This window comes from Gouania willdenowi, chromosome 6 (genome assembly GCF_900634775.1).
Source record: "Gouania willdenowi chromosome 6, fGouWil2.1, whole genome shotgun sequence".
NCBI classification, from domain to species: Eukaryota; Metazoa; Chordata; class Actinopteri; order Blenniiformes; family Gobiesocidae; genus Gouania; species Gouania willdenowi.
Window position 1 is genome coordinate 59,586,826 of NC_041049.1, and position 21,010 is coordinate 59,607,835.

The following is a 21,010-nucleotide window of genomic DNA, read 5'->3' on the forward strand; positions in this document are numbered from 1 at the left end:
TTAGAAGAAGATTAAACCATCCCATGATGCTCTGCAGAAAGGAACGCTCAGCGCCATCTTACCCCCATCACAAGTTAGTTTTTATTGATTGATTGATTTAATTTAAGTGTCATGCACACACGTGCCTGGCCCACATGGGCTTAGAAGACACTGAACCAAAAATAAACAACAAACAGATCGCTACTATGGGGTGCCAAGTGTAAAAATTTAGTATGAAAGTTGTAGCTAACACATTTTCATTATTTAACTCACTTTTCTCATATTTACCACATTTTCCTACATTTAACACAACATTTAACCACATATATATAGGTAAAAAAAAAAAGCATTAAATCTAAATATCTAAATCTAAAAGGTATATGTTATATCTAAATCTTAAATGTTAAATCTAAATGTTAAAATCTAAATCTAAATGTTATACATCATATCTAAATGCTTAATCTTATATCTAAATGTTAAATTTGAATCTAAATGTTTAAATCTAAATATTAAATTTAAATCTAAATGTTTCGCGCATATGCTAATTGATCCCGCCCCTTGTAACCTTAACATTTAGATATAACATATACTAATGTAGTCTCTAAATTGCCCTTAGGAGTGAATGAGAGAATGAATGGTTGTCTGTGTCTGTGTTGCCCTGTGATGGACTGGCGCCCTGTCCAGGGTGTACCCCCGCCCAGCGCCCTATGAGAGCCGGAGATTGGCACCGGCAGACCCCCGCGACCCTGTTAAACGGGAATAAGCGGGTATGAAGATGGATGGATGGATGGATATACTAATGTGGCTGCTCCAATACACATCACAAGTTACAGTAAGACACGTCAAAAGATCCTCCAACACACATGCTGTGTTGTTTGTAGAAACAAACAAAACAATATCAAGAATAATGTGAAGAAAAGCACTTTATTTGTAGTGTGTTTTTTAATAAATAAAGAGGAAAGACAAAAAACACAATTTAACTATGTCTGCTTATTATCAATTCTAAAATAATAATAATAATAATAAAATAATTTCCCCGAAAATTACTTTAAAGATCTTTTCTTTTTTTTTTTTAAATTAATGTTATTATCTTTTATCATAAATTTAAAAAAAAAGAAAAGAAAAACATTGTTGATGTAAACATGACTAGTACACCCTTTAAATATGTAAAAAGAAGGAGTTTTTAAACTCAACACTGTAGTGTTGTTTTTCTGACTAAGTCATAAACCTAAAGTATAACTTTTTATTTCCTTTATTCCTTTTATTTCCCATTCTGTTCAGTCCACTGGGGTTTACTGGGTCAGTGGAAGCCGGTGTGCTGGTCACGTGGTTAAGCTCAGCCAATAGGCGTCCGAGCAGCAGATAATTTTTCCAGGTGCGGAAAGCTGAAGTCCAGTGTGTAGTAGTAGTAACTAAAGTATAATAAAGTACCAGCTCGTATCGGTGGAGGGGATGTAGGAGTCTTTTTACACCTGTGGACGGAACACGACTCAAAGTGAGGCTCATGGCTGTGATTTTAATCATTGTATTCGTCTTCACGCTACTATTATCATCCGGGTTACAGGACGGGACCGAACTTGGAACAGGTAAGAAACTACAAATATATCAACGCACATTGGTGGTCTTTGTTTTAATAAATGTTTGAAAGTCGCTCATTAATTATGACTTTAAGCTGTAATCTGTAGTTTGACTCTGGAGCACGTGACCAGGGTCACCTGTCACGCACCGTTGCTCGGCAACAGGACATGATTCGGACATTGAACCCGGAAGTCGCAGCATATTTCTAAAACCCACAAAAAAACAAACAAAATAATAATCTAAACGCACAGAAAAAACACTGATTATTTACGATTGTGCATTGTTTATTCTGAACCTCTGTAGCGCATGCGGGGAACTGCACTGTCGTCACATCATCACCTGCTTATTGTTGACTTTAGTCTCTTATTCTCATCCCAAACATCTCTGACCTGTTCCTATTAGGAATCAACATGGAACATTTACCATGATGTAAATTAAATATGTCATCAGAGGTGAAAGTAACATATTACACGTACTCACGTTACTGTAATTGAGTTGCTTTTACAGGTACTTTTTTTTTTTTTTTAGTATTTTTCTAAATCAGTAATTTTACTTGTACTTAAGTACGTTTTAAAAATGACCAACGGACATTGTGAAACTACAAAAAATGAAATTAACAGAAAGCAATCAAATGCATCACATCATAACCGACCAATCAGATTAAACATAATGCATCACATCATAGCCGACTAATCAGATTAAACATAATGCATCACATCATAGCCGACTAATCAGATTAAACGTAATGCATCACATCATAGCCAACCAATCAGATTAAACATAATGCATCACATCATAGCCAACCTATCAGATTAAACGTAATGCATCACAGCATAGCCGACCAATCAAATTACACATATTCCATCACATCATAGCCGACCAATCAGATTAAACGTAATGCATCACATCATAGCCGACCAATCAGATTAAACGTAATGCATCACATCATAGCCGACTAATCAGATTAAACGTAATGCATCACATCATAGCCAACCAATCAGATTACACATAATGTTTTAATTTTAATTTGTTATTTTATTTTAAAAATAATTCTACATTTTGACAAACCTTTTATTTTATACAGATGCCTTTGTAGTAAATAATATAAGCTCCAATTGGGCAAAATGTTTAAGTTCATACATGAGATGTTTACTGTATGCAAAGGAACTGTGGCAAGATTTATTACCAAAAATAAACGTGGGGGGTGAAATTAATTAGTAACTTTTACATTGAGTACTATTGAAATGAGCTACTTTTTTATTTGTACTTGAGTATTTTATGTATGACTTACTTTTACTTGTACTTGAGTACAATTTCAATCACGTAACAGTACTTCTACTAGAATAAGATATGAGTACACTTTACACCTCTGTATGTCATAATAGTGTAACTTATGTTTCTTTAACTTTAAAGTGATCATATAGAAAAATGCCATTAGAGTAAACTGTATACATTTTTCAACACAGCAGTTGTTTGAAGGCTAATTCAGGGACTTTGATTGATTATGGTCAGGTGTATGATCTAACATTAAAACATTTATTGATTAGGAGGCTTAAAGGGGACATATCATGCTGAATCCACAGCCCTTAAATGCATTTTGTTGTATATTTAGAGTGTTTAGAAGTACAGAAAAGTTCAAATTAGTCTCTTCAGGTGCTTGATATCTTTATATTCTGTTTTGGCCATATTTTTCAATCTGTTTTGATTTTTCTATTCTCTATTACGTTTTTTGAACAATAACGTCACAGTATTTGCAGCGGAACTGCCAAATTAGGACATCGACTCCAGGCCCAACACTTCGAGCAATCCGCCATTTTTATTTCTCACTTTTATTTTGTAGTCCAAGCTCAAGGATGCCGAAGTTACGAGAGGATAAGTCAAAATGTTCTATTTTTGGATGTAGTAACCCACACGCTTCATTACAACGTCTCCCAGCATCAGAACCTTTTCGAAGTGCCTGGTTGAGTTTTATTTTTCACGGAAATGTACCCACATCTGTGGGTAAGGTCATTTTTGTGCGTGCGAAACACTTCAAGGATGACTGCTTCAGCAACCTCCGCCAGTATAAAGAAGGATTTGCCAAAAGACGTCGTCTGATTGAGGGTTCAATTCCTTCTATCTTTGGAGACGACGAACAGAGCACTTCGGTAAGCTGTAAATAACGCTAAAAAGTGTGATGATAAGACGTCCCTGTCATTGTTTTGTTAGCAGCATTAGCAGTTGCACCGTCTTCATATATTAGCTCTGTGTGCTCGTTTTAGATCCTTGATGATATGGCATCCTGGAGAGGGGGCGGGGTATGAAGTGTCTCATTTGCATTTAAAGAGACCGCACCAAAAGGAGTTGCTCATCAGAAAAGGGGTAGAAAAGGCACCTGTGGAGCTATAATAATGAGGAATTCAGACCCAAGCATTGCAGTTCCGCTTTTTATAGACCATAACTGTATGATTTTTATGTAAAAAAGGAAGGATTTAAATGCATGATATGTCTCCTTTTAAGCTTTTGGAATAGCCAAACTTACCTAACTAAGGAACATTGTGGAAGATCTTGTAGATCATGCTTCATAACAAAGGTATCCACTTTTATCAGTCTATTGTTATGGTAATAAGAATATTTTCTGTATTTTTTATGTGCCTCTTTTATAACGACGCATGTGGGCCCACACATTTAACAATAAACTGTGGTGCAACATGTGAAAAGTTGAAGCCACAATACTAAAATTGCCTGAACTAAAAAGCACATTTAAAGTTGTTCTAGATATGAGAGATAATCGAGAAAGACCTACAGACATGCAAACCACCAATAACCCAATGCTCACGACATATTTGACTTTAAAAGTATTCTGTTCGCTAAAGCATGTAAATGAGTGTGTGTTAGAGATTTAGTCCCAAATACTAGTGCTAATGCTGAGAAGTACAGGCAAATGCTTTGTGGTTAATCAATATATTCAGAGAGGTGTACCCAACAACCCAAAATATACAGTAACTGTGATAAAGATCAATACATATTGGTCAGATACGATACAAGGTTTTTACATCAATGAAGGATCTGTGGATAGTTCACCAATATATATAAAGTTCCTTTGAAAACTCCCTGCAAGTGAGCTGAACTGATGCAGTTAAAAAAATGTTTTTGAAGGCAAATGGTGATTACTCCAAATTAATCAATTCAATTTAACTTTATTTAAACAGTGCCAAATACACCAAGTGAACTTAGAGCACTCATTACAAAATATAAAGTTATTTTTTCATGAAAAATCCAACATTTCCACATGAGCCATAGCGTCAGCCATGATGGAGAGGAAAAACTTCCTTTATTTTATACTTATTGTCATCGTGCATTATAACGATGTTTTGTTTACTGAATTGATTCCAAACATTTTTGGATACTCTAAAAATACTCTAACATTGGTTTGTTTCAGGTGTTCAGGACAGTCCTGACAGTCAGGTAATTCATACGTGACAGGTTAAATGGTTTTCTTCTGTTTGTAGTAAATGTTTTCCTCCAAACTCATTCATTAGATTCACAGGTTTGTTCGGTTTTTCTCTGAGAAAGCAAACAAGGTTGCCTTCAAGCATGATTACACACACACACACACACACACACACACACGGTCCACCAGGATCTGCACTGAAGCCACACGGTCGTGTTTGTTCTGCAGTTTGAAAAAGAAACTGTGCTGTTTACCAATCTGTAAGTTGACATAATTATTCTGTAAAACGTTCCTATGCTTGAAATATTAGGAAATCAAACATTTTGGAAAACATCATTGAATTCATTACCTATCATTGGTATTTAAAAAAATACCCAAAAATATAATACAAATTTTGAGTTTAATAAATTATTTGTGGTTATCTTTTGGGGTGGAAGTATAATTTTTTGGTAAACGCTAAAGTTTTTGGGAGGAGCCTATATATGTGTATATATGGTACTATGACAGTTCAAATTTAAATATTTTAGGCACAAATTATGCTTTAAGTGTTAAAATTTGTATCTGTCTGTATTTTATTAATAGCTGAAGGTCAGACTTACTGCCTAACTAAAGGCTTCCTTCCTTTAAAGGAGCATAGGGCAGGATGTATAAATCACACTCCATAGCAACACTACGGTGGTTAGTGAGAACTTTTCTAGTCTTTATTGATTCTTGATTTATTGACATTTTTTCTAGTGATCCACAGAACATTGCACTATGGCGACTGAATGTAGACACTAATGATGTGTAGAGTATTCGCATGATCTTCAGGAAATTTGAAGTTAAGGTAATGTTAAAGTGTTTCCAAAGTTCAGTATAAGACTAAATGGACTTGATTTATGTGGCAATGAAGTAATCCTAGAGCCAGGGCTGCCAAGTTTCAGAAAATGACACGAGTGAGACTTTAGTGACCTGATGCATTCCGCTAAAAAAAAAAAAGTGGCCTTTTTTTAACATGGCTTTGGCCTGTTTTAACTTTGATTTCTACCTTAAGACTGATGTCCTCACCTCCATGCCAGCGGTTCTCCCTGCACTGTGGCCTCCTAATGCTAGTTTTAATCAACCAGAAATTAGAAATGAAAACTAACAAGAATTTTGACAAATTTCATTTATTTGTCAATATTCCATTTCAACCAACTCATCATGTAGCTGAGGACATGTCTCATATTGTAGGTGTTTGTCTCAGATTTTGATGCCTTGATGACAGAGGCAGGGGGCTCCCACTTAAAACACTGTGGCCCAAGGCAGTGCTACCTTTACCTCAGCTCTCCTTGTCTGCAACAGAAAGGTCAGATGGAGTGTGCATCCCATAGTGAGACATCTCACGAAACATTATGAAATAGACCAGCATCCAGTGTTTTACTGATGATTTTAAATGATTTTTGCTGCCGATGTTAATGTTCTTATTGATTTTAAGCTGTTGCAGTTTTTGATCATGTAATGCACATGGAGTTGCCTTGTTTATGAAATGCGCTATACAAATAAATTTATAGCTCAGGTATTCCCTGTCTTTCCTCTCTAATAGACCTAATAATGATTGGATTTATAGAGCACTTATTTCAACGAGACTTAAGGGCAAAACAAAAACCATTTTTAATTCGCACCAATTATACCAGTGGTGGAAAGCTACAATGTAAAAGCCTCTACTGTCTCTGAGTAATATACAGTGAACTAAAATAATAATAATGGCATGATTTCTTGCAGAGTCAAAGTGTTCCAAAGCTCCACAATTTCAACCCAACAGAGACCTAACTAAACTCTGGAGAACAGTGGGATCCACTGTGAGACTAAACTGTACTGCTGTCCTTTGGTGGGAATCATCAGAGGAGGAATGTGATGATGCCGTGCAGTGGAGCAAAGACGCACAACCCCTCACCAACCACACACTTTACACACTGAACACATCATCATGGTAATCTGATGAATCATTCTTATCAGTCATCATGTGAAAGTGAATGTGTCACTGCTTCTACACTTCAACACTTACTTTAGAAACTTTCTTCTATTTTGATGTTGACAATGTTGATATGTTTGAAACCTAAATGTAACATTAAACGGTTGTTTATAAACTAAAAAAAACACATTATTGAAAGAGGAAAAATCCATTGATCATCTAAGACGGTGTTTCTCAAATGGGGGTACACGATTGCACTACAGGGGGTACTTGAGAAAGAGAAAGAGAGGAAAATTAACAAGTGTCAGTCTTGGTCCCACCCCAGGCGTGATATGACCGGAAATTGTAACAACTATAGAAATGAATCTATTTAGGAGCCACTGAATCAGCGTTTATCAACCTTGGTGTCGGGACCACCTGAAATTTATGAAAAACTCAAATAGATTTTTGTAAATGTAAATTTTAGAATTTGTTTTATTTCTAACTACACACAATCTGTGCTTTTATACTTTCACCTTGTGAAATATACTGTAAATCTAGTTAAACTAAAATGCAATAAAAAAAAATATCAGCTCAAACATGATCAAAAACTAATTCTAAAAATAAAATGTCTTTGGGGTCGCCAGAAATTCTTTATCAAAATGGGGTCACGATTCAGAAAAGGTTGGGAACCACTGCACTAAATACTGTTTATTTCCACTTATTTACAAAATGAGATTTTTTAAAATGTGTGTTATTGCTCATTCATTCCATCATTATGATCTATAGTTGTTTTTAAATCGTTTTCTAAGCAAAATGCTGCAGTCGGAAAAAAGGGGGGACTTGGATCCAGAAATAAGAGAAAGGGGGACTAGAGCCAAAAAAAAAATCGAGAACCACTGATCTAAGAGTCTGTAGAGTTAGTGCTGGATGCTATGCTAGGATATGCACAGATAAAGGCTTAGTACAACTTGGTCTGTTGCACAAAAACATACTGTACTTGTGCATTAACTCTAATAATTGAAACTAAAACATACAGGTTTATGGTTTAATTTTTCTGCTCCTTTAGAGACTATAACTGAGAGTCGTTTTAATTTCCAAACATGCACAGGTTAGCATTTGATCAGTGCTTATTTAGACTCTGATGAATGATGCTGGTTGTAAAAGAGAGATACTTCTATGATGTTTCCTGCCTCTGCCCTCAGGTTGTCTGGTCCTGGACAACAGACGATACAAAGTCTGATAAATATCAGCTTCAGAGAACCGGAGGACTTTGGCATCTATAGCTGCTCAGTGAGGAACGTCTCTCTAAACTTCAGTCTAGAGAACTCAAGTAAGACTTGGTGGGGCATGAAGTTATATAATGTACAGGTATTAGAAATAATAAATGCTTTTCCCCAGGTATACAACATAAATCATAGTAGTTCAAGGTCCCTACGTTAATGAAATTCCTGAAAAAGTTATGGAATTTGAAAAAAACAATTTTCCAGTCTTGAAGTCATTCATCACTTTGGATGAATGTGTCTGCTAATTGAAACTGTAATCTTATAATCATATAATTGAACATGGTAGCACTTAGGTGTTGTTTAATGTTACATTCAATAGCTGATGCACCGTTATTTTAAAAAGATATTGCAAAATTGGGTGTTGAAGGCAATTGTGTCATTGTATGATGCTATCATGGATAAGTGATTGACACAACTTACATTCCCTGTACCACATTGTTGCTGCTACGGTAACTGTAACACACTGTCAGACCTCTGTTACATTAGTACACTGCAAAGGCATGCTCATTCTTGGTAGAATAGATCTTAGTGGTTCAAAGCTAAGTCATGGAAATTTGGTCAAATATTTTGGAAAAGTTTTGAAAAATCATTGTGAAAAAAGTGTGGGAACCCTTTTAGTAATGTAGTGATTTTAACGTCAAATGACGTATTGAGAAACAAAACAGAAGATCCCAATAGGGATTTGATCTGATCAACGGATTTCACCAGATTAATCAATGTTTGATGTGTGCGAGAACAGCTCCATCCCTGGATTTTATATTCATGATAGTTATTTTTTTCGTTCTGTGTGTCTTAGATGGTCCTAATCACACTGCTGCTGTATATGCAGCCGTTGTGGTGCTTCTCCTCCTGGGTGTTGGGGTCCTCGTGTACTCCAGGTGTCACCTGAACATCAAACTGTGCTACAGGAATACCTATGGAGACCATGAACTGAATGGTGACACATGAACTGTCTGCACTATTTCTGTGATTGTGTTAATAACACAACTGTGTGTTTGTGTCTCCTCATTCTCAGATGGGAAACTTTACGACGCCTACATTTCTTATGTGAACAATTACTACGACAGGAAGTTTGTCAACTTCATCCTCAAACCTCACCTGGAGAATAAAAATGGGTACAAGGTTCACCTTAATGAAAATGATATCCTGCCTGGTGCAGGTAAGACCCAGACTTAAAACCCATCTATTCTAGACTGCTCTCCCCCTTTGTTAACAATTACATTAGCAAATCTTTCCCTTTCCTTGTATGAATGTCGTGTGTGAGTGAGTGTTGTTGGTGGTCGGAGGGGCCGGTGGCACACTTTGGCAGCCTCGCCTCTGTAGGTCTGCCCCAGGGCAGCAGTGGCTACAATAGTAGTTTACCACCACTAAGTGTAGAGTGAAAGAATAATCCCTTCATTCTGTAAAGTGTCTTTGAATGTCCAAAAAAGCGCTATATAAAATTGATGCATTCATATTATTATTATTATTATTATATTTGACCAGTTCTGTCTGTAGTTTCTGCTCAATCTGTCCTTAGGTTCTTTCCTGACACTCAGTGCCCTGCATAAGGCAGAATATACACAAAATCAATCTTAGAAGAAACACTAGAACCATAGGGGCCTATTCAATAATGCACTAATGCAGCACATTTCTTTTATCTCCTTGCTCCAACACAACTAAGAGGCTGATTAACAGACTGCAGATCTGCTTGATGAAACTTAAAGCTGCAGTATGCAAGTTGTTTTTTGAGTCTCTCACACACACACACAACTGATAAGCTCCGTGGCGCATGGATAAAATATAATGAAATGTAATACATTTTGTCCCGTCTAGAACTGGTAAATGTGAACATATTAGAAATACTGATGGTCAATCCTTTGGCGTGCTTGTTTGACTCCCCCCACCCCCGTGACAGCGTCAGTATCGCTTTGGATTGATTCTTTCTGGGAGTCTCTTCTGCAATATTATGAGTCCGTGGGGCTTAAAATGAAATTAAATCCATACTTCTAGTGCAATATAATGTTTCACCCTATCGGGGCGCTGCACTTATTTCAGGGTTAGAAGTGCGTAAGAGGAATAGGACTTAAACACAGGGGAAAATACGCTTTAGGCCAGATTTGAATGAACCAGCGTTCATGTCAGAGTCTCTAAAACATCAGAAAACTTTACAGGTTCAGGTGACTTTATTAATACCTGTAGGTGGAATTGTTTTGCAGTGGAAAAAACAGAGAATGGCATCTACATTGACATTAAAACAACAGACCACAAAGCACTGACAAAAACAGACAATCCACAACATGACATCATACTCACAGGCTGACCAGGACCAGAACCGAAGGAAAGTGGGGCAACTGAGCAATTAAAAGGTCATTATAGCATCACAGTACAGGACAGTAAAAGGATAAAACTAATTTCCAATAATAGAAGATAAAGTCTCTACATTTGTCACTAGACTCTATAGAGAACACAGTCTCTCAGCTCCACAGTTCGACCATTCACCAGAATACCAGTAAGGGACCATAGGTTTAGAAACAGAGAGGGGAGGGGGAGTGTGGTTGTTTCTATACATGTCTTACTATTCTACATACTGCATCTTTAACCAGCTTCAGGGATGTACACTTAAATATCCAAAGTTGTGACAACGACCATCATTTGTGTGCAGATCCGTCTGCTGAGCTGCTGATGAACGTAAGTCGCTCTCGGCGTCTCATCGTAGTGCTCTCATACGCTTACCTCCAGCAGGACTGGTGCACCAATAACTTCAGGTCAGACTCAGATGTGCACGTAAACACACATTATGAAACACGCCCCTGCTGGTATTGCTACGACACACTACTGGAGGACAGTGTTTGTCATGCACATTCTACAGCGTCTCGTGTTTTTCTTCAGACAGGGGCTACTGCACTTATTAGAGTTAAGTCATCGCCCCATCCTCATCATGTTGGAGGGTCAGTCCAAACATTTTATGACTGAGGTGAAGCAGCAGCTCAGTGAGCAGCAGCAGCGTCTCACCGTGCTGACCTGGAGACACAACTCAGTGGTAATAGTTCTAGACTCTCTGTTTATCCCTGTGACTCATAGTATTCTTTATGACTTCATCATGACCACCTGCTATTCTCCTTTTTATTGTTCTATATATTTTATTTTAGTACTTTAAAACTTTGGGGAACATGGCAAATGTAAAGTTGAGTGGTATGGAATATGTTCATTACTTAGAAGGCTGTTAATCAGGGTTTGGGTCAATTACATTGATGCTAATGTTTAATGCTAATGAGTGTTATTTTCTGTGTTATTCTCAGACTCCTTCCTCTGTCTTCTGGAAGCAGTTAGCATTAGCGATGCCCCGTAAGGTTGTGTTCCACAATGAGTCAGCAGGAGACCCTCAGATGCTCTTGCAGGATGACAAAGACCCCATGTTGACCCTTGACCCCGAATACCTGGATTGTCGCTCAGATGCTGACCCTGGTGGAGACCTGGGTAAGTGTTGCAGCCCTAGATTAAGTGGTGTGGTTAACCACTGGTTAACGTTTCCATCCCTTCATTGTGTTAGCATGTTAGCAGCTGTGCTTAACGGTGGGTGAGTGACAAGTATAACCCACGACTTCCAATAAGAACATGAGTTTGATTGTGATCCAGTATAATCGTTTAGAGCAGAGGTAGGCAACTTTTATCACAGCAGACCCACAAAAATGTGTTTGTTTGATGGGAGGGTCACATGATCAACATTCATGTCAGCGTTTAGGATAATGAGTGATCTGAGCATTAATATAAGAAAGAAGAGTTTTTATAGTAATTTTGTATGTTTTTTTGTCATTCTGTGTATGTTTGTTGTTGTTTTGTTTGTTGTGAGGCATTTTGTGCATTTCTGTAGTATGTGTGTATTTTTCCTGGAAAATATGTTTTTTAGAGTCATATTGTGTATTTGTGTGTGTCATTTTGCATTTTTTGGAGTAATTTTTGTGTATTTCTCTTGTCGTTTTGCTTGTTTGTTAGTACTGTGGGTTTGCGGAGTCATTTATTTTTTTTTTGTAATTTTGTGTATTTTTCTGAGTAATTGCATGTATTACTGTTGTCATTTGTTCATTTTTGTAGTAGTTTTGTGTGTTTTTGGAGTATTTTCTGTTTTCTTCATGTCTTTTACTGTATTTTCCTGCAATGTTGTAAATCTTTGTGTTTTTTTTAATGTATTCTTGCTCTTGTTTTCTGTCATTTTGTGCATTTATTTTGGGGGCCGCTGGCCAAATGTGGCCCCCGGGCTGCCAGTTGCCCATGTCTGCTCTAGTGCGTCCTCGTACCATGCGTTTGTTTTTAAATGTTAATTTATTGAAAAGGATCAAAGACGAGAATGTTCATGTCTGACGATCACCAAATGCTGATGTTGATCCAGAGGTGGAAGTATTTAGTCGACTCATGGCTCTAATGGTACTTTTTGTTACGTTTATTTTTATTTCATGCTCCAGCCACGATGGAGACCTTTAGTAAAACTCTGCGTAGTCGTTGCGTCGCATGAAACAAACCTTCAGTTAATCATTAACTTGGACAAATAGGGCATCATAAAACACATTTGTTTTCCCAGCTTTGTAGAGGAAAACTGCACTAAAAGATAAGAGGCAGACCTTTGTGGTTAACATTTGACTAAGTTCAAATGAAAATGTTTGTGTTCATATCAGAGTCAAAGAGCAGTGGTTTAATATCATCTTTTGTTCATGTACAGTCTGGAGCCTTTGTTTCAGTTATTCTGGTCTGTCTGCGTTAGAGGAGAGGGGAGGGGCTACAGACACGCAGCAGCATGGTGTGTTGTAAACCAAAGAGGAGGGAGAGGGTGACATTTCCTCCACTAAAGTAGATCAATAAAGTGCACAGCAGATGAAACAGTGGAGCAGTAACATCAACTGTATAGTATTAAAATAGTGCAAATAAGCTTTATTTCTGTGACACAGGCGTGTAGTCTGTGATGATGTGGAGACTAGATAATGAAAGGTGAGGGAAATGTCTGAAAGAAAGCACAGCAATGTTTGGACAAATGATGCACGATATCATCGGCTTGTTATCGGTATTGGCCAGAGGTGGCAAAAGTACTAGTTTTCAGTACTTAAGTAAAAGTATAGATACTTGAATAAAAAATGACTCTGGTAAAAGTATTGATGTTGCTCCCTAACTTGAGTAAAAGTTTAAAAAAAGGACTTTCTACTAAATGTACTTAAGTAAAAAAGTAAAACTAATGTCCCTTCAATAACAAGACAGGGTTTTTAAACCAACAAATTCCATTTTTTTTTTTTCTAAGAACTTGTAGAAAAGTGGTACTAGAAAATAAATTAAATATTTTACCTTTGAACACCTGGAGAATTTAGGACTCATTATAGATACAATTTGTAAATGTTCAATTAAACCCAGAGCAGCTTTGAGTTTAACATGTTTTTTATTAATCATAAAAATAAGGGACCTAACAGAAAAAAAGCTCAACTACCACAAATATGTATTTAGCCATAAGAAAATCATGTTCTCCAGGTTTCTGGAGTGGAGGCGTGTCCTTGTTAGGCTCCTCCTGCATCGCGGTTGTTATATTGCGACTTTTAACGTCATGACATCATCTTCAAGGTCTTAAAAGTAACGAACTAATTTTTCTTACAAAATTGTAAGAAGTACAGATATTTTTTTTCCATTCTAAGGAGTTAAAGTAAAAAGTTGCCGATATCAGCGCTAAAATGAAGTATTGAATATTGGTAATTCCTCTGATATATCGACTTCCTTTATTGATCAAACCCTTATTGAACTAACAGAAATGTGACGTTTGCCCTTTTCTCCCAGGTGTCCGACACGCTGTTCATAAAGCTCTGGCGTGCAAAGCGCCCGTCCTTCCTGTCGCTCACGTCTCATCCAATGAGCAGCGACCTCCAGACATCGACGTGTCGGACCTTGGATCTCGCAACTACGGAGCGCGCTCAGACTTCTACTGCCTGGTCACTGAGGACATGTGATCTCCACTGCTTCAGTAAATATTTAGGATCTACAAAGTATTCCTCAATATTTATTCAACATAAAGCCAAACTGTACAGATTATTGTTACAATCAACCTGCATTAATAATTCAAACCTGTCATCTTTACTCAGAGTTTTAGTGTCTGTCTAAAATGGCTTCATTTTACTACAATTTAATTTTTTTCTAAAGAAATGTTTGTGAATAGTTTTTATTGACTTCAGCTTCACAAACAATGTTATATTTAATGTCTCCTGTAGGGGGCAGCATAGCTTCAGAAACAGGAAGAGTTTCACAGCGGTTAAAAAAGGACAGGAGACACTTTGGAGTTCTAATAAAAGCTGTGAAAGATGTCAGTGGCTTGTGATTTTTTGTTTTACCATTGCAGGTGTGATATAATAATATAGTACTTCATGTCTAGTAATAAATTCATTGTGAGGTAGTTTACACCTGCTGTAAAATGAGTGTAAATAAAGGAAGGTCTGGTTTTGTTCCTGTCTGAGCAGGAGAAAAAAATGTTGACAGGGCGTGGCTGACGTTTCACCAGCTTTCATCAGCACAATGTCTCACACACACACACACAGTGAAATGCCATTTCCAAATGTCTCTTTATTAGCTGTAAAATATTCAGATGATACATCTGCTTGTATACAAAGTCGAAGCTCATTACAAAACACCTATTGTGCTTTAAATACCCACACACAAGTAGAAGGTCACCATTCATGCCACAAACATAATTATAAAGGATCTAATTAGATTTTATTATTTATTTTTGTCAAAAAATCCGGTCCAGTGTTTTAAACAGATTCAAAAAAGCTTTTTATCTTAGATTCTGTCACTAAAACAAATTTAAAAATCATCAAATAGTTTCTTTGTTTACAAGAAAGTTGGAAAGTTATAACATACAATACAGAAAATCAGCACATTTTAAACAGGATTTAGCTTTTTTTTTTTAAAAAAAAAAAAAACAAAAGTTTAGTGTCATCCCCAAAAGCTAAATTATTTACATTTGATTTATCATAATATTTTGTCATAAAAAAATCAGTATCTAAAATGTGTTTGTGTAAGAATTGATGTGATATTTACAAAAAGGCTACTTTAGGTGTGAATGAAGAGCAAAAATGTGATTCCAGCACGTTGTTGAGAAACGTTTGATTCTAAAGCAGACGCTGCTGAGAGGAAAGTCATCCCTGGTTACAATCTGAACACAGTGTTAGAGCAAAAAGAGGAAACACGTTCACGTTGCACACGTTTAAGTCCACTGTGAGTCAGAGATTCACAATCCTTCAGTACATTTTTGACGAAGCCTCATCCTCCGTGTCTCACTATTGTTACAAAGTACAGCAGATAAAGCCTGAGCTTGTTTTATCTTTTCATAGTAAATCCAGAGTTCATGACTGTTGAAGCTTCAGACAAGTTCTCCATCATGTTCTCTTCTCTTCAGATGTTTGTGAACTCCGATTTGGGAAAGCCTTTCTGTAAAAGCACAAAGAAAACCAAGTCAAAAATGACGTGTGTGAAATTCAACAATAAAGAGGAGTCGTTCATCATGGGCGGATGTAGAGGCAACAACTGAGCTGGGCGATATATCTACATTCAAGATATATAGAGTTTTCTATTTTGGTGATAGAGGCAATTACAATATCGCCTATATCAATATATAGATATATATACTTTTTGCTGCTTTTTCTACTTCTCAGAACAACATAAAAAGAACAGTTATATCAGTGGTTTCCAAACAGTGTACCATGGGATTTTGTGACAACCATACTCTATTATTGAGGACCCTATAAAATCCATGTTGACAGAATCGCGGATGGAATCGACCTATGAAAACAGAATCTACTTTTGAACGCAGAAATGGACAGAATCGGCATGAAATGCCGTCACCGTGAGGCAAGGAACGTTTTTTTTTTTTATGGGGAAATGTTTCTAGGGATTGCTGATGAGGGGCACCTCCCGCCCCTTCCATCCTGGCCACATTAAACACTGGCTAAACCACCCGAAAAACCCTCTAAACTGCCAAAAAACGACGCATATCATCACCGATTCCTAAAATCAGAGCCGACCAGTGCCCGCTTAACTTTGCTGTGCCTGTAAAGCTCCGTCCGTCAAAACCAGCGGCGCTCCGTGAAAACATGAGTCAGCATCATCTGCTCAGAGTGTTTGATCAACGTCCCATCAGAGCTGTGCGTGTTGTTGTGGTCGAGACCACTGATACATCATAGGTTAATGATCACTTCTGATACTGTAAAATATTCTGGCCCCTAGTGGTGAAATAACTGATGCATCCTAGCGTCCATTTATTTTTGTGTAATCATTACAGCCTGGAATGATGTCATCAGGATCATTTAAATGAAGTTGATCAAAACTTAATCATTAAACCTGCTCAGATTCAGTAAACCATTGATCCTTGAGGGGAAATGTGGGTGACATTATTGCTGCTCTCATACATCTTTATATGACATATTTTGAAAAAATTAAAAAGGATCAGTCAGAATAATCCATGTCACTATAACTTATATCATATCTTCCTTTTAATTGTGTCTTTTATTTTTTTTAACATAAATTTTTGTTTAATTATGGATTTTTTAAAATTTATTAGTATTTATTTTGTTTTCTCACAAGAGTTAAAAACTAATATTTTCTGAAAAAAATGATTAATATTAAAAAAAAAAAAAAAACTGAATTAAAAAATGTATGTAGAAAACAGAATTTTGGGGGGAAAAAAAACGGAATTTGGAAAAAAATAAAATGGATTTCATAGGTCCCTAATTATTGCAATATACAACTACACAAAAATATATATTTTTTAATTTAATACTTCGTATGCACTAATTTCATAATACAGAGGCAAACTCTATAACTAACTTTTTGTTTTTTAATATTTTGTTAATAAATATTTCACGAGTAATATAGTTGACACATTTTATTTAGCATTGGTAAATAATTATGCTCATCTACAGCTATTGTACATGATATGAGTGATAACACGTGTCATAAAGGCTATTTTGCACAATAGATGTGCCTTCAGATTTTGACTTAGTTTGGGACCCACTTAGTCTAAACAAGACCATATACTTACTTGTTGACCATATACTTATTTTCCACCATAATTTGCAAGCAAATTCATTAAAAATCCTACAATGTGATTTTCTGGATTTTTTTCCCCTCATTTTGTCTCTCATAGTTGAGGTATATCTATGATGAAAAATCAGGCCTCTCTCATCTTTTTAAGTGGGAGAACTTGCACAATTGGTGGCTGAGTAAAGAGCCACTCAGCCATCTTCTATTGCCTTCTATTTCTGAAGGCACAATAGATGTGCCTTCAGATTTTGACTTAGTTTGGGAACCACTTAGTCTAAACAAGACACATTAAAGAACTCACTCACATGTACTGTCCGTTAGAGGAGAAAAAGACTAAAGTGGCTCATATTGTGCAGCTGTTTATTAAAAAATGTCCCAGTCCCATTGTGTATTTTTTTTTTACTCCTTTTGTGTATTTTGTTGTCGTATTTATTTTTGTTGTTCTTTTGTGTATTTTTCCGATAATTTTGGACGTCTTTCTGAGCCGTTTAGTGTATTTTTTGGTAAGTTTGTGGTTCTTGGATTTTTGTTGTCCCTTTGGGTATTTTTTCCTCCTTTTATGTCTTTTGTTGTCCTTTTTTAAATTTTTGTTCTTTTACTGGAATGTACTTTAGCTGTCCCATTGTGCTTTTTTTCTTCTCCTCGTGTGTATTTTTGTTGTTCTGCAGATTTCTCCATATGCAGGTTTTCTTTGTGTATTTTTGTTGTCCCTTTGTGCTTTTTTTCTTCTCCTCGTGTGTATTTTGTTGTCCTATTAAGTATTTGTATTGTTCTTTTGTGTATTTCTCTAATTTTTAGTTTTTGTAGTAATTCTGTGTATATTTTGCTGTGAATTTGGACATTTACTTTTGGGACCGCTAGTTGCCAATGTTTGTGATACATGCACAAGTTGTTTTTTTTTTTTTACTATTTTTAAAGCATCCCGCACGCGCACACACACACGCACGCGCACATACACGCACAGCCAACATGAACATTTTTTTGTTCTGCTCAGACTTGTTCATTAGGAACAAGTCTGAGCTCACCACACCTTAGGGAGTGGTGAGCTGTGTGTGTGTGTGTGTGTGTGTGTGTGTGTGTGTGTGTGTGTGTGTGTGTGTGTGTGTGTGTGTGTGTGTGTGTGTGTGTGTGTGTGTGTGTGTGTGTGTGTGTGTGTGTTACTTAAAAAACACAGTAAGGTACATACAGTGCCATCCAACTTGTAAGGCATTAGCAATGAGTAATGAGACATCCAACGCACACGCACACGCACACACACACACACACACCTGTCACTCTCGCTCTCAGTACACACACCCACAGACAGAGGAATGCGGGTGGGGCTCAGTGACAGAAAAGCGTTTTGTGTAGCAGTGGCTTTATAAACACAGAGAGAGAAAATACGTTTTTAACAAGAAAAAGAAAACTAGTGGACCAGTCTGGGCCTGTACAATACAGTATAATAGTGTATAATAATATCATGTATAATAGTAAAAACATAATCGTCACCCTCTTAAAATAATTGCCCAACTAATTTTTTCAAGTTTTTCAGGCAACACAAAAAACTTGACATAAGTGTAAAATCACATGATCTGATCAACTGACGATGTAGGACATTTTATAACAGGTGGCCAACGCCATAAGGAGATGATTTAGGGAAACAAAAAAAACACAATTTTGACAAAACACGTGTGACGGTATAATAGTGTATAACAATATAATGTATAATAGTAATAATATAATGATAGTGTAGTGACCTGCCTCACTGTACCAAGGGTTAACTAGAGTCTGAATTAGTTGTAGGTCCACCAGTGGCCCCCTTGACTCCTTCCAGGATTCATTTAAAAGTCCTCTCACTTTTTCAGGATTAATTTAAAAAGTTGGTTCTCAAACGTTTTCTTATGTATCTCTTATTTCTGAATCCATGTAGGACTAACCCTTAAACAATATTTTGCTTAGAAAACTATCTAAAAACATCTGTGGATCATAATAATGGAATAAATGAGTGATAACACATTTTAATGTTTAAGATTTTATTTTATTTTTTACTGCATTTTAGGTTAACTAAACTTACATTTCACAAAGTGAAATTATAGAAAGACGAGATTGTGTGTTTTAATTAAAAAAAAAGTAATTAATTAATTCAAAAGATTAGTTTTTTCACACCATCCACCAAGTCAAATTCCTTGTATTGTCTAAAAATATACTTGGCAAATATAACGGAATCTAATGTGTGTGTGTGTATATATATATATATAAACACTGATATATAACAAAGTGTTGTTGTTTTTAACAGACTTGAACAAATGCAGGTGTAGACATTTATATACCTCTGTATGTGAGTCTATAGACCCATGGGCTAAAAGTCATAATGATGTGTACTTTATTCAATCTCTAAATAATAGAAAATACAAATGAAATAAAATGTCATATGTAGTGCTGTAGTTATCACATCATAAACAGTAAGAACACATTTCTGACACTGAACTTGTTGCTTTTTCTCTCCTTCAGATAATAATAATTATTCAGTGAGTTTGTTCATTTGCAAGTCACGATGTGCTCGCAGCATGTAGCATTTAACACTGTCCGAGTGTCCGTGCTAGCCGCTATATTCAGGTGGTAGTGAGGGCTGATGTCCAGCAAACTCTTTTTTGCACAATTAGCAAAGAACCAGGCTTGTGTTTTCAAAAGCCAAAATGAACACAAATGAAGCTGAGCAGCTCGGTAGTCTCCCGTCTAGTTATTGTAGCCTGTGCATCAGTATTATGGGTATACTGGGAACTTTTAAAATAAGAAAGGTTCCGTGCTGTTTGGAGTGTTAAATGACCGCATTAAAGTGACTGCTCTAATATATATATATCTATCTATAATGCAAGAAAGGTCTGTGTGTGTGTCCGTGGAGCAAATATCTCCCCGACGCAGTATCTGATCGACCTGAAACTTTGTCAACGGCTTGTGCATTCCCCGAGTGTGTGCATCCGTTATTTTGGAGTAAATTGGACAGAGCTGAGAGGGGGTGGGGGTGGGCTCTCCAGTGATTGGATCACAACATTGGAACATAGGGATGTCATCACTGGAACATAGGGATGACATCATCACTGTAGAGGACTGATGACATCATCGCTGGAGAAGTAGGACCAATGTTCCAAAATGGGTGGGATGTGGGGGTGGGCTCTCCAGTGATTGGCTCTGGCCCGCACGTGGCTACGGTGTGCAGTGATTGGCTAATAAATTAGTTCTAACTGATGACATCATCACTGTAGAGGTAGGACTGATGACATCATCACTGTAGAGGTAGGACTGATGACATCATCACTGTAGAGGTAGGACCAATGTTCCAATGTACTAATGTTCTAACTGATGATGTCATCAGTCCTACCTCCACAGTGACTTTTTCTTGCGGAACGTGCACATGGCTGCTGCTTGGTTCAAGGGTGTGCGATGTCGGATTATAAACGATCTCTCTATCAAAACAAAGGAATCTCATAAAGGCTTTACAAATTCAGTGTGTATCTAAACTAAATGTTGTGGATTAATGACGCTGAACGAGTCCGGACTGAGTCTCTTCCGGTCTCCGGTCTAGTCTATCTCCTCCGTGGGTTCTCTTTCACACATGTATCAGCCGTGCGCATGCACATAATTTGTCACAGGTTATTGAGAGAAAAAAGGAGAAACCCGGAAGTACCGCGAAAAATAAACGTTTTGCAACACCAAAGTCACAACTCTCTCTGTAACACTGTGTGTGTGTGTGTGTGTGTGTGTGTGTGTGTGTGTGTGTGTGTGTGTGTGTGTGTGTGT

General features: G+C 36.9%; 2 protein-coding genes across 4 annotated transcripts in view; one reads left to right on the plus strand and one right to left on the minus strand.

Annotated features, from left to right (window-relative positions):
• The first annotated feature begins 1,310 nt into the window (after positions 1-1,310).
• On the plus strand, positions 1,311-14,502 carry sigirr (single immunoglobulin and toll-interleukin 1 receptor (TIR) domain). Its single transcript, XM_028448521.1, has 9 exons — positions 1,311-1,565; positions 6,734-6,941; positions 8,108-8,235; positions 8,985-9,125; positions 9,204-9,347; positions 10,833-10,935; positions 11,060-11,210; positions 11,470-11,647; positions 13,979-14,502. The coding sequence occupies exons 1-9, from the start codon at positions 1,484-1,486 to the stop codon at positions 14,146-14,148; spliced, it is 1,305 nt and encodes a 434-aa protein (XP_028304322.1). The 5' UTR covers positions 1,311-1,483; the 3' UTR covers positions 14,149-14,502.
• A 233-nt stretch (positions 14,503-14,735) lies between these two features.
• Positions 14,736-21,010, minus strand: part of pkp3a (plakophilin 3a) — a 38,763-nt gene continuing 32,488 nt past the window's right edge. For all 3 annotated transcript variants that reach the window (XM_028448520.1, XM_028448519.1, XM_028448518.1), the window contains one exon: positions 14,736-15,622. In XM_028448520.1, coding sequence (XP_028304321.1) covers positions 15,587-15,622 — 36 coding nt within the window. In that variant the 3' untranslated portion in view covers positions 14,736-15,586. The remainder of the gene's footprint in view (positions 15,623-21,010) is intronic.